This window comes from Zalophus californianus, chromosome 5 (genome assembly GCF_009762305.2).
Source record: "Zalophus californianus isolate mZalCal1 chromosome 5, mZalCal1.pri.v2, whole genome shotgun sequence".
Taxonomy (NCBI): Eukaryota; Metazoa; Chordata; class Mammalia; order Carnivora; family Otariidae; genus Zalophus; species Zalophus californianus.
Genome location: NC_045599.1, coordinates 53,128,988 through 53,141,973, shown reverse-complemented (window position 1 = coordinate 53,141,973; position 12,986 = coordinate 53,128,988). Strand labels below are relative to the sequence as shown.

The window sequence follows — 12,986 nt, the reverse complement described above, 5'->3', positions numbered from 1 at the left end:
TTTAGCAATGTTTTGTAGTTTTCATTGTGCAAGTCTTTTTTTTTTTAAGATTTTATTTATTTATTTGAGAGAAAGAATGAGAGAGACCTAGAGAGCATGCGAGGGGGGAGGGTCAGAGGGAGAAGCAGAAGGAGCAGGGAGCCCAATGTGGGACTCTATCCTGAGACTCCAGGACAATGACCTGAGCAGAAGGCAGTCGCCCAACCGACTGAGCCACCCAGGCGCCCTTCATTGTGCAAGTCTTACACCTTAATTCCTATTTTATTCTTTTTGTATTTTATTCTTTTTAATACTATTATAAATGGAATTGTCTTTGTAACTTCCTTTTCAACTTGTTCATTGTTAGTGTATTAAAAGTGCACCTGACTTTTGTGTGTTGACTTTGTATCCTGTTACTTTGTTGAATTCATTTATTCTAACAATTTTTTCATGTGTGTGGGGGGGATCTTTAGGGTTTTCTACATATTCATTATCTGCAAAATATAATTTTACTTCTTTCCTTCCAGTTTGAATGCCTTTTATTTCTCTGGCTAGGACTTCCCTAATTTCTTGCCGAATTTCTCTGGCTAGGACTTCCAGTACTATGTTGACTAGCAGTGACAAAAGTGAACATTCTTTCCTTGTTCCTGATCTTCAAAGGGAAGGCTTTCAGTCTTTCACCACTGAGTATGATGTTTGCTGTGCATTTTTCATATGTGGCCTTTATGATGCTAAGGTAGTTTTCTTCTCTAGTTGGTATTTTTATCACGAAAGAGTGTTGGATTTTGTCAAATGCTTTTTCTGCATCAATTGAGACGATCATGTGTGCCTTTTTTCCTCTTTATTCTGTTAATGTGGTATATTTCAGTTATCATTCAGCATTTAATATGCTGCTGAATTCATTTCACCAGTATTTTATTGAGGATTTTTGCATCAACATGCATTAGGGATATTGGTCTATAAGGTTCTTATATCTTTGTCTGGCTTTGGTATCAGGATTATGATGGCCTCAGAACGGGTCAGGAAGTGTTATCAATTTTTTGTAAAAGTTTGAGATTTAGTTCTTTAAATGTTTGGTAGAATTTACCAGTGAAGCCATGAAGTCCAGTGCTTTTCTTTGTCTGGAGGTTTTTGTTTTGTTTTAGTTTGGGTTTTTTGTTTGTTTTTTTTAATTACTGATTCAATCTTCTCCCTATAGATCTATTCAAGTTTTCTGTTTCTTTGTGATGTAGTCTTGGTAGGTTTTGTGTTGGTAGGAATTTGTCCATTTCATCTAGTTATCCAGTTTGTTGATGTACATTTGTTTAGTGTTCAGTTTACTTTTTACTTTAGGGAATACAATATTTCAACTTTCATGATGGAAATAAAGATGTTTTTACTTCTTTCTCTCATAAATGATCCCATGGCAACAAAGGAACACCAAAAAAGAATTCATATCCCACCTTCAATTAAAGTAGGAGATATGGGGCACCTGGATGGCTCAGTCAGTTAAGCCACCAACCGACTCTAGATTTCAGCTCGAGTCACGACCTCAGGGTGGTAAGATCGAGTCCCACGTCAGGCTCTGCACTGGATGTGGAGCCTGCTTGGGATTCTCCCTCCTTCTCTCCTTGCACCCCTCCCATTGCATGTGCACTCTGCCTCTCTAAAAACCAAAATAAAGTAGGAGACATGAAGACAGTAGGCAAAAATAGGAATAATTTAGCAGGAAAAAAGGAAGCTGAAATCTAAGTGTTTGCAGTGAAAGAGAAAAACAAGTAAGTCGATTTGCCTCCCAGAAATCCCTGGAAGGCTCAGGAATTGGTGATACTGAGAACAGAGGAAGGTGTGGATAGGTGTGGGGAGAGGTGGTAGAGACCAAGAGACAGTGCAACTACTTGAAAATCTGTATAAGCAGTAGTTAGAACCCTAGGTTTCCACTCCCACTTTGCCCAGGAGATAGGAGACATATATTATCTGAAGAAACTGAATCACAGATGTTCCAAATATAGGGACACTAGGCAAGAGTGAAGTGCCAGATTGAAACCAACAAGATTAACAAAGTCTGGAGGCCAATTCAAGAAATTCCGTTCCCCAACTCCCTTTTTCCTCCAAGTTCTAAAATGCTGGCTACCAGGTTTATTATAGGAAGGAATCTAGAGATACCTTACCACTTCACAGAAAGGGTAGAGTGGTATTTGAGGTTTCCCAATGGAAGAGCTCCTTGGAAAATAATGCACCTACGGTGTAACCTACAAATTGACATATCCTATCTACACTTTAGTAAGCTTGTAAAAGTTCCCAATCAACTTTTTAGAAACTTTCTCTAACAGAGGCACGGATAGCCAAGGATCAACAGGCATTTGAGGAAAGTTTTCAAAATGACAAAAAGACCCCCACCGCAACCAAGAAAACCTCAGAAGAAACCAGTAGTACAAGGAACAGAAGAAACTGTAACTTCCTTAGAGAAATGAAAAAACATTGCATTCATGAAACAAGAACAGGATTATGAAAAAATTTTTTTAAGATTTTGGAAATAAAAATATGAGATCAAGAATCTTAAAAATCTGTAGAAGGGAAGGAAATGTGGAAATAAAATTTTAAGCATTTCCAATTTAAACCTTGGCTAGAAAATGTAATCAAAGCTAGAGATTATAAACTTTGTAGCCATTGAATGAGAAATTATTAGGATGGGAAAACAGATGTTATAAGGAGACTAGATACTCTGCTAGCCGTTAAATTTATTAGATAAATGAGAGGTTAGCAATTGTTTCCTGGTTGGCATTAAATTTAAGTTCATACTTGGGGCGCTTGGGTGGCTCAGTCAGTTGGGCATCTGCCTTCTGCTCAGGTCATGATCTCAGGGTCCTTGGATCCTGTGTCGGGCTCCCTGCTCAGTGGGGAGTCTGCTTCTCCCTCTCCCTCTACCCCTCCCCCCTGTTCATGCTCTCTCCCATGCTGTCTCAAATAAAGTCTTAAAAAAAAAAAAAAAACTAGACTACGAATGGTTGTTATAGAAAATGCCATTGTTAAAATCTTAATTGTAATACAAAAATCAGTTGTTTTTGAATATTTCAGCAATAAACAATTAGAAAAAAACATTTTAAAATCCATTTATAATGGTATCAAAGAACACCAAGTACTAGGGAGCCTTGGTGGCTCAGGTGATAGAGCAATGCAACTCTTGATCTTGGGGTTGTGAAACTCATAAATGAATTTCCCTATTAAAAAGGTCCATTAAGTGTCCAGCAGCATGAATGTAGGGGCAGGAAAGGAGGGCAGGCTTACACCAAAGCTCATTATTGTGCAGAATACCAGGTCAAAAAACTGTAAATAGGCAAGCCACATTCAGAGGATAGGGAATCAGAATGGCACCAAACTTAAAAACACTGAAAACTGGAAGACAATGGAGCATGCCTTCAAAATGATGTAAAAATTATTTTCCAGATTATTGAGGAATTCTATTCATAGCCCAACTGAGAGTAGAATAAAGAAATTTCAGACACAAAGTTTTAAATAATGTTATCACCCATGTACCCTTTTGCAGTAAACAGTGGAAGATGTGGCTTCCAAAACAAACCAAGAAAGACAATGGCATGGGCTCAAGAAACAGAATCTAAACCAGGAAAGAGAGGTAGGAAGTCACAGAGTAATGGCCAAGGGAAGTCTCATGTGGACAGCTGTACTGCACGTAGAGATCTGTAAAGGCCCTAGTCCAGTTTACAACAGGAAGAAAGAGCTACAGAAAGTTTTCCATGAGAAAAAAGAAGAAAACACTTTATCTGATGGTCTGGCCATGTGGAAAATTATATGCAGAGGTATTTTACACACTTGCTGGAGGGTGTGGAAAGTTAAAACCCAAAGCAAATGAAAAAGTGAAGCAATTAACTCCAAGAAAAACAAAAGCTTCTACCATGTCACCTTAGTACATAAAGTGGTACAGCACTGATTACAATTAATGCAATAACAATACTAAATATGGACTAAACCTTATGATTAACGTATTAAGAGGGAAGCAAGGAGGGAGTGTTAAGAAAGCTAAATTTTTTTTTTTTTTTAAGATTTTATTTATTTACCTGACAGAGAGAGAGAGAGACAAGTAGGGGGAGCAGCAGGCAGAGGGAGAAGGAGAGGCAGGCTCCTCACTGAGCGGGAAGCCCAAAGAGGGGCTTGATCCCAGGACCCTGGGATCATGACCTGAGCCCAAGGCAAATGCTTAACTGACTCAACCACTCAGGTACCCCAAGAAAGCTAAAATTCTTAAGTACCATGACAGAAAGTCAATTAACAATGTCTAACATTGTAAATTCTGTAAATAACAGAATAACCATATTTAGAAATAGGTAGTAACAGAAGAAACAGCTTGTCTGAAATATAGCACTACTTGACTTTTTAAGCCATGTATAATTTTTAAAAATATGAAATAATGCATACTAAAAGGTTAGTACTGTGTCTAGCATAAGAAATAGTAGCCTATTGTTTCAAAAAAGTGAGAGTTTTTACAAATCGGGGAAGGGGGAGTAGAAATGAGGGTAAAAAAATAGAATGAGTTTAGTACATAACTCATGTGATGTGAAGTATTTTATCTTGCTATAGGTTGATCCTAAATTTAGCTTTGCATTGAAAAAGAAAATATTACAAGGATTCACACAGCCCATATTAAAAAAAAAAAAAAATCAGACCAGTTGAACAGAAGCCCAATTATTCCTGGCACTGAAGCCAAAGGAGAAATTCTCATAGGTAGGATTCTCATAGATAGAATATTGGGTGATATGATTTCTTAAAACTCTGTAATATCATTACAGTAAAAATATCAATTTCTTTAGGCTTTCATTCTATTTCAGATAATGTCTCTAACCACAAGCAGACAAACAATGTAGGCAGCTCATATATATAGCTCTTTGATGATATGACCAAATTCAAGATAAAAATTCTATCCTGGACTTCAGAAGTCCAGGATTATATTATGCACAGGACTAAAGTTTCCCATTTGTCTTTCTCTACAGAGAAAACAAAGTAGGAAGAAAAAAGAGTAAGAGATTGAGTTCTTATATCTAAAAATTCATTATATCAGGAATAAATGAACAAGAAAGCAACTCTTCACATGTCCTGAATGGGAGGGAGGGGGAAGTCTATTCTTTATTCTTACAAGATCAAAAAAATATCCTTCACAGCATGCATATGACAAAAGATTAATTCTTCCAGTTATATTTTTATAGAAGGAAGGAAGTATACACTGTAGGTGAAAAACTGACAAGTTTTGGTTAATAATATCTTTAAGTCATTTGAAAAGAAAAAAACAACAGAAATAGTATAAAATAACTTTTATTTACATAATTTATATCTATAGAACATAACTGCTTTCTTTAGAACAAGAAAATTTACAAATGACAGATATTGCTTTTTTGTCAAAAACTCCTTCAAGCAAGAGAGTACACATGGTCACTTCTATTTCGAATAACATGGTGGTAAACAGTGGATATTCATATTTTTAACTGTGCCTCAATCATTTACTAACAATTAGGCTTTTAAAACCATCATGTTGACCACTTGCTAAGACATAAGTATTCAGGAGGAAAAGTCAAGAAAACAAAGACCGTTATTCATACCACCTTTAAGATTTACAAAATAATTCTTCACAACATCATCTTTACATGATTATAAACAAAGGGTGTGACTAATTCTTTCCACCTTGTAAGGTAAATACAATGATTAAGTTTCTTATTTTCCCAGATTAGTTTTAAGGATATAATAGTAGGATAATTTAGCTTGGCTGACTTGATTCTCTTACACAATGAATGCCCAAGGATAAAATTATTTCTTATATAGTAAGAAGTTACATCTTCCATAAAATGAATTCATTATAGATGAACAAAAGACAGATGTTAACAAAGTTAAAAAATATTACACAAGGGATAAAATAATAGTTTAACTGTGGCACTAACATCCAAACTAACATTAAATGAAAAAAACTGTTTCAGAATGTGAGACTTTAAAAATTTTATAAAAACAGGGCATTAAAATAGCAATGTGATTTACTACCATGGTTTCTGTTACATATTAATGCCATGAAATAAATTAATGCATACCTATTGAGAATTTTCACTCAGATTTATAGATCCTCCTTTATGACAAAAAAGTTAAATTGTAAATTTCACTATAAAGCAATGAATAAGAAATGCTCTAATAGCAATTTTAGGATTATTGTTACACTTGCTGAGCCATATCCTATTTTACTAATGAACTTGAAATTTGGCCACTGTTTTTTTCAATATATAAACAATTATCTAGACATTAAAATATCTTCCCAGTTGAAATACTGATCATTTTGTAATGCAATCAACACAGTTTTAATTGTGATGCACAACTTATAACTTGAATGACATATATGTATGTCGTAGATAAAACGTCAGCACCTAAAGGTAAGAAAATGACTGTCTAATGTAGGGGTCAAACTAAAAGTCCATTCCAGCCATGTCAATCCCTTCAGTATTGTTTGTGGCTGTTTTCAGCAGCACTGAAACAGCAGAATTGAACAGTTGCCACAGAGGCCATGTGGCCCGCAAATTGAAGGATATTTTGCAGAAAATGTTTCTGACTCCTGCTCTGAGGCTTTTCAAATAAAAGAATAAATCTGTTTTTGAGAAGTTTGATTTGAACCACCAAAGATCTGTGTGGGTGGATAATGGAATTACATATGTAAATAACAAAATTTCAAAATTAAAAACCCTTAAATTAATACTGATGATAATCACTGACTAAATAAAGTCTTATTATCTTATTTCCTGTTTTAACATCACAATTATGTTCTGTGCTTAAAGGCCTAAGTGTCCCTTAAGCAAAATTTAATGGGGGGCAAAAACTAACAAGAAATTAGTTTTTAAAAAAAGGAGTGTGTGTGTGTGTGTGTGTGTGTGTGTGTGTGTGTGTGTGTGTGTAAAAGGGACTAAGTTTTGAATGTAAATCTCCCTCATAAATTAGGGGTTTTTTTCCCATACAAATCCTGAGATTATCCAAAAAATAAAAACAAAAACTTCACAGTACAAATTCAATATACTAAACTATGAGAAAAAAATGTATTCAAAACATATCTACTATCCAAATACTTTTAGTGATATAACTTTAAATATCTTTAAAATTAAAGAGGGAAACGGGACAAACATAAATTTGTCAATGTCTTCTTTACCCATAATCTGAGTGGTGAAAATAATTAAAACTGAATATTCTTTTAAATAAAAAATTAAAAAATAAATAAACTTTTTGATGTTTCATCTTTATAAATAAGTTTAAATACTACTTGTTCAATTAGGACTAATGTTAACATCAACATGAAATTAGAAAAATACATATTTTCCAGTCAAATAGCTCATAATAGAAAAGGTTTTAACATTTACCATACTAAAGTGGAGTTTCACAATATGCTTTCATATACTTAGAGGCAACTGTAAAGGCCTTCAGCAAAACAAATAAAAAACAAAAAACAAAACCCAAAAAAACCCAGAAAAAAACCTTTACGAAAGAAGTTCGCTAAATGCTAAATACAATCCACCTCCAAATATGTCAGCATTGTGATTTATGCAGAGACATTTATCCACAACATTCCAAAATGTCCATGGTGTGTTCAGCACAGGAGAGTCAAAATGTAAACAAGAGAAGCTATTTCTGTCTCAGAAGCAGTCTTAATTGCTTTGTATTTTCCAAAATGCTGAATCAATCAGAATGAAAGGAACCTCAGCAATGTTTTCCACTGATTATAAGAACTTCAAATCAAGCTCATTAGATATTCAAAATCAATCTAAAGAAAAATAGCCTGTGATGCTTTTTTCTAAATACTGCTTAGTTGATATTTGACTCTGGAAATCCTAGACTTAAAAAAAAATTTAAAAAAAAGACTTTTATTCTGTTTCATCTACTTCGATAAAGATATCACTAAAGAAATATTCAGAGACTGTGGTTGGCTCCTCTTCAGGTACCCGGTTTTGGCCACTTTTACTTTCTTCTTTTGGTAAGGGAGGATCACAAGAAACCTAGAAAGATAATATTAATAAGTATGCAATATAACATTTATATATTGGTAGTGGTCATCTAAATTGCTATCTCTTTGAAAAGCAATATAGTGATAAATATTAAGGGCTTTAAATATGTTCATACTCTTTGACCCAATAATTTCATTTCTGTGCTGTTGTAGTAGGGAAATAATACTAAACAGAGTAAGAATTTTATGAATAAGATAACCTCTGAAGCATTAGTTAAAATAATAAAACTGGACACAACAAACACACAACAGTGGGCATGATTAGATTAATTACAGTGTACACACGATCCATTATTTTACCCTAATTTCCATGACAAAATTTTAATACAGAAAAGCATAACATTGTCAAATCTATTATGAAACATTTTAATAATCTGCGTAAGAAACAGACTCACAAAACAGAACAGTACCCCAAGGCAACAACAGATGAAAGCAATCCTATCAGGGCGACTGGGTGGCTCACTGGGTTAAGCTTCTGCCTTCCGCTCAGGTCATGATCCCAGGGTCCTGGGATCAAGCCCCGCATTAGGCTCCCTGCTCAGTAGAAAGCCTGCTTCTCCCTCTCCCTCTGCTGTTCCCCCTGCTTGTATGCTCTCTCTCTCTCGCTGTGTCTCTCTCTGTCAAACAAGTTTTTTTTTAAGATTTTATTTATTTATTTGACAGAGAGAGACACAGCGAGAGAGAGGGAACACAAGCAGGGGGAGTGGGAGAGGGAGAAGCAGGCTTCCCACGGAGCAGGGAGCCTGATGTGGGTCTCAGTCCCAGGACCCTGGGACCATGACCTGAGCCGAAGACAGACGCTTAACGACTGAGCCACCCAGGCGCCCTAAATAAAATCTTAAAAAAAAATATTTAAAGCAATCCTATCAAAAGTTAGCATACTTAGAAATTTATAAAAAATTAAGACAACATGGTATTGTCATTGGAACAGACATATATCAATGAAAAAGAAGACTAGAAATATCCCCAACACATATACTGCAAAATTTAGTATGAGAAAAGTTGGATTATTTAATAAATGATGTTGGACAACTATATAACCACCTCAGGAAAAAAAAGAAGTCAAACCAAAATAAATTCTAGATGAATCAAACGATTTAAATGTAAAAACATTTTTTTAAAAATCTACCCTAGGGGTACCCGCGTGGCTCGGTCTCTTAAGCATCTGCATTCAGCTCAGGTCATAATCTCAGGGTCCTGAGATTGAGCCCTACGTCAGGCCCCTTCCTGCCCAACCTCCTCCCCCCCCCAACCCCCTGCTCATGCTCTCTCTCCCAAATAAATAAATCAAATCTTTAAAAAAAATCTACTCTAAAATACCATGGGAAAACACTTTAATATTAAATCCTGGACTGGAGGAGAGGGAGTATCTTTTTAAATGACCTGAAAGGCAGAAGTCATAAAAGACTGATGAATTCACCTATGTAAAAATTTTTAAAATGTCCGCATGGCAAAAACTACTATACACAAAATCAAAAGACAAATGACATATAGGTTAAAAAAATATATATGTATATATATAACACCTTTATCACAAAGGGTTTTCTTTTTTTTTTAAGATTTTTATTTATTTATTTGACAGAGAGAGATGGCGAGAGCAGGAACACAAGCAGGGGGAGTGGGAGAGGGAGAAGCAGGCTTCCCACGGAGCTGGGAGCCCAACACAGGGCTCGATCCCAGGACCCCAGGATCATGACCTGATCCGAAGGCAGATGCTTAACAACTGAGCCACCCAGGCACCCCAGAAGGTTTTCTTTTCTTTTTTTTTTTTTTTAAAGATTTTATTTATTTATTTGACAGAGAGAGACACAGCGAGAGCAGGAACACAAGCAGGGGGAGTGGGAGAGGGAGAAGCAGGCTTCCCACAGAGCAGGGAGCCCGATGCGGGGCTCAATCTCAGGACCCTGAGATCATGACCTGAGCCGAAGGCAGACGCTTAATGACTGAGCCACCCAGGCGCCCCAGGGTTTTCTTTAATGTAAGAGCCTCTACAAATTAATATGAAAAATACTAATGATGCAATTTTTTAAAAAAATCAAACATGGGGTGCCTGGATGGCTTAGTGGGTTAAGCATCTGTCTTCAGCTCAGGTCATGATCCCAAGGTCCTGGGATCAAGCCCCGCATCAGGCTCCCTGCTCCTCGAGCAGCCTGCTTCTCCCTCTCCTTCTGCGGCTCCCCCTGCTTGTGCTTGCTCACTCTCTCTCTCTCTCAAATAAATAAAATCTTAAAAAAAGAAACATGAACAGATGTTTCACAGAGAAAGCATAAATGATTCAAAGACATGAAGAAGTACTCAACCTCACTCATGCTCATTAAATCTATGAAGAATTCCAAAAGTGAAAAAAATTGATTACATGCTAGTGTGAGGAAAAAGGTCCTCCTATACTGCTGCTAAGAATAGAAACTGATACATTCCCTATGGAAGACAATCACAAGCAATATCTCTCAAACGAATAATCATTCCTTTTGATCCAACAATTCTATTTCTAAGAATTCAACCTATAGATAAATGTGCAAAAGCACTCATTTGTAAGTTAGCTATTACCATATTATTTGAAATAGCAAATCATTAGGAATAACCTAAATGCCTACCAGTGTGAGACCATTATTGTTCTATTGTACATCAAAACAGTGGGATATGATATAGTCATTAAAAATAATGAGGGCACTCTTGGGCACTTATTCCTGAAAAATGAATTTATGAACACTACATCAAAAACTAAAGATGTAATGTATGGTGATTAACATAACAATAAAAATTTTTTTAAAAATGAATTTATGTTCACACAAGAACTTAGATATGAATGTTCACAGCAGCTTTATTCCTAACAGCCAAAAACTGAAAATAACCCATATGCCCTTCAATTGGTGAAAGGATAAACATGACTAGTAACATACTATTGAATACTATTCAATAATAAAAAGGAATAAATACATAAAACCATCTGGATGACTTTCTAGGGAACTATGCTGAGTGGAAAAAAAGTGAATTCTAAATGTATGATTCCATTTACACAACTGTATACAATATTCCACTGACATAACATTCTCAGAATGACAAATTTAATGGTGTAGAACAGGTTGCCAGAAGTTAAGGAGAGTGTGGGGGTGTTGATGTAAGTGAGTGTGTCTATAAAAGACCACACACAGGATCACTGTGGTGATAGAATTCTTCTGTATCTTGACTGTGGCAATGTCAATATTCTGGTTGTGATTTTGTACCACAGTTTTGTTAAGATGTTAACAGTGGGGAAAACTGGATGTAGGGTACATAGGATCTCTCTGTATTGTTTTTTACAACTGCATGTGAATCAACAATTATCCCATAATAAAAAGCTTAATTTAAATTTAATTAAAAAAAAAAAGAGAGGGGCACCTGGGTGTCTCAGATGGTGGAGTGTCAGACCCTTCATTTCGGCTCAAGTCGTGGTCTCAGGGTGGTGAGATCCAGCCAGAGTCGGGCTCTGTGCTTAGAACAGTCTGCTTAGGATTCTCTCTCTCCCTCTGCCCCTCCCCGTGCCACATTCACACTGTTTCTCTTTCTCAAATAAATAAAATCTTTATTTTTTTTAAGATTTCATTTATTTATTAGAGAGAGAGAATGAGTAAGAATGAGCACAAGCAGGAGGGCGGGGAGGAGAAGCAGACTTAACCAACTGAGCCACCCAGGCACCCCTAAACAAAGTTAGTTTTAAAACTGCTTACTAAACGTTTTATACCTATGGAAAAAAACCTCCTAATCATAAAATTTAAGAAATTGTAAAGAAAAAATTGATTTGACTAAACATTTAAAGCTTATGTGTATATTAAAATAAAAACCCGGGGCGCTTGGGTGGCTCAGTCGTTAGGCGTCTGCCTTCGGCTCAGGTCATGATCCCAGGGTCCTGGGATCGAGCCCCGCATCGGGCTCCCCGCTCCGCGGGAAGCCCGCTTCTCCCTCTCCCACTCCCCCTGCTTGTGCTCCCTCCCTCGCTGTGTCTCTCACTGTCGGATAAATAAAATCTTTAAAAAAAAAAAAAAAAAAAAAAACCTACAAAATTTAAAAAAGTAAATGAATTTGAAAAAATTACTTGCAGTAAGAGCTAAAAGGTATGTGGCTTTCTTACATAAGGATCTCACATAAGTTGGTAAGAAAACCACCTAGATCCCAAAAGCTATAAATCAGCAAACTATAGAAACAAAAAAGAAAAAAAAGAGAAAAAAAATCTAGTAAATGTATGGGAAAAAAACCAAGCCACTAATAATGAAAGAAATGCAAATTAAACAGATGAAATTACATTTCTACCCTCTACTATTATATTAAAGAAAAAAATTATTTTGAAGAGTTAATATCTAAAGCTGGCAAGAATGTGACTTAACTGGCCTAGTTACATTGCTGGTAATTGTAACAACTGTTTTCCACAATAATTTGGCAATAGTAAAGAGTCATAAAATACTGGTTCCAGAAAATAATTCTAGGAAATATAAAGTATTTTAAAAAATTTTAAAGACAGTTTTTATAAAAGTACTCCTTTTGAGACTCACACTATCCAATAGGTCACCAGCCTTTTCTGTGTTGAAATCCTAAGTAACCAACCCCAATGCTCTTCCAAAGTTTTTGATACAAGTTCATGTATTTTTCCATCCCAGGACTTGCCATATGAACATCTACAGCATGCAGAGAAATGAAACATGCAAACAAATTCTAATTATACCATTCCTTGAATTCTTATGGGTGTCAGGACATTTTCCCAAAAGCAAATAAAACATCAGTCCAGCTTTGTTTTGCTTCCATAGGTCAGAAAGTCCTTTGCACTAAAGGAATGGCAATTAAGTGTCCATGTATGGCTAGCTTAAATGGCTCTATACTAAAGGAGCTGTGACTTCCTAATTCAACACCTTATCTTCTTCTCTCATAGTGAGGTATGATGGGGAGAAGACAGACAAGAGATGCTCTGAAGTAATTTCTAATATCCAAATGAAAATACCAATTGCCTTGTTTTTTCTAGTTG

At 35.8% G+C, this 12,986-nt stretch overlaps 1 protein-coding gene and 1 long non-coding RNA gene across 4 annotated transcripts in view; one reads left to right on the top strand and one right to left on the bottom strand.

The window, feature by feature from the left end:
- The window catches only part of LOC113929132, a 64,755-nt gene that overhangs the window by 575 nt on the left and 51,194 nt on the right, over nt 1–12,986 (top strand). The window lies entirely within an intron of this gene.
- Nucleotides 5,268–12,986, bottom strand: part of BDP1 (B double prime 1, subunit of RNA polymerase III transcription initiation factor IIIB) — a 91,745-nt gene continuing 84,026 nt past the window's right edge. For all 3 annotated transcript variants that reach the window (XM_027605793.2, XM_027605796.2, XM_027605797.2), the window contains one exon: nt 5,268–7,985. In XM_027605793.2, the coding sequence (XP_027461594.2) occupies nt 7,854–7,985 (132 nt within the window). In that variant the 3' untranslated portion in view covers nt 5,268–7,853. The remainder of the gene's footprint in view (nt 7,986–12,986) is intronic.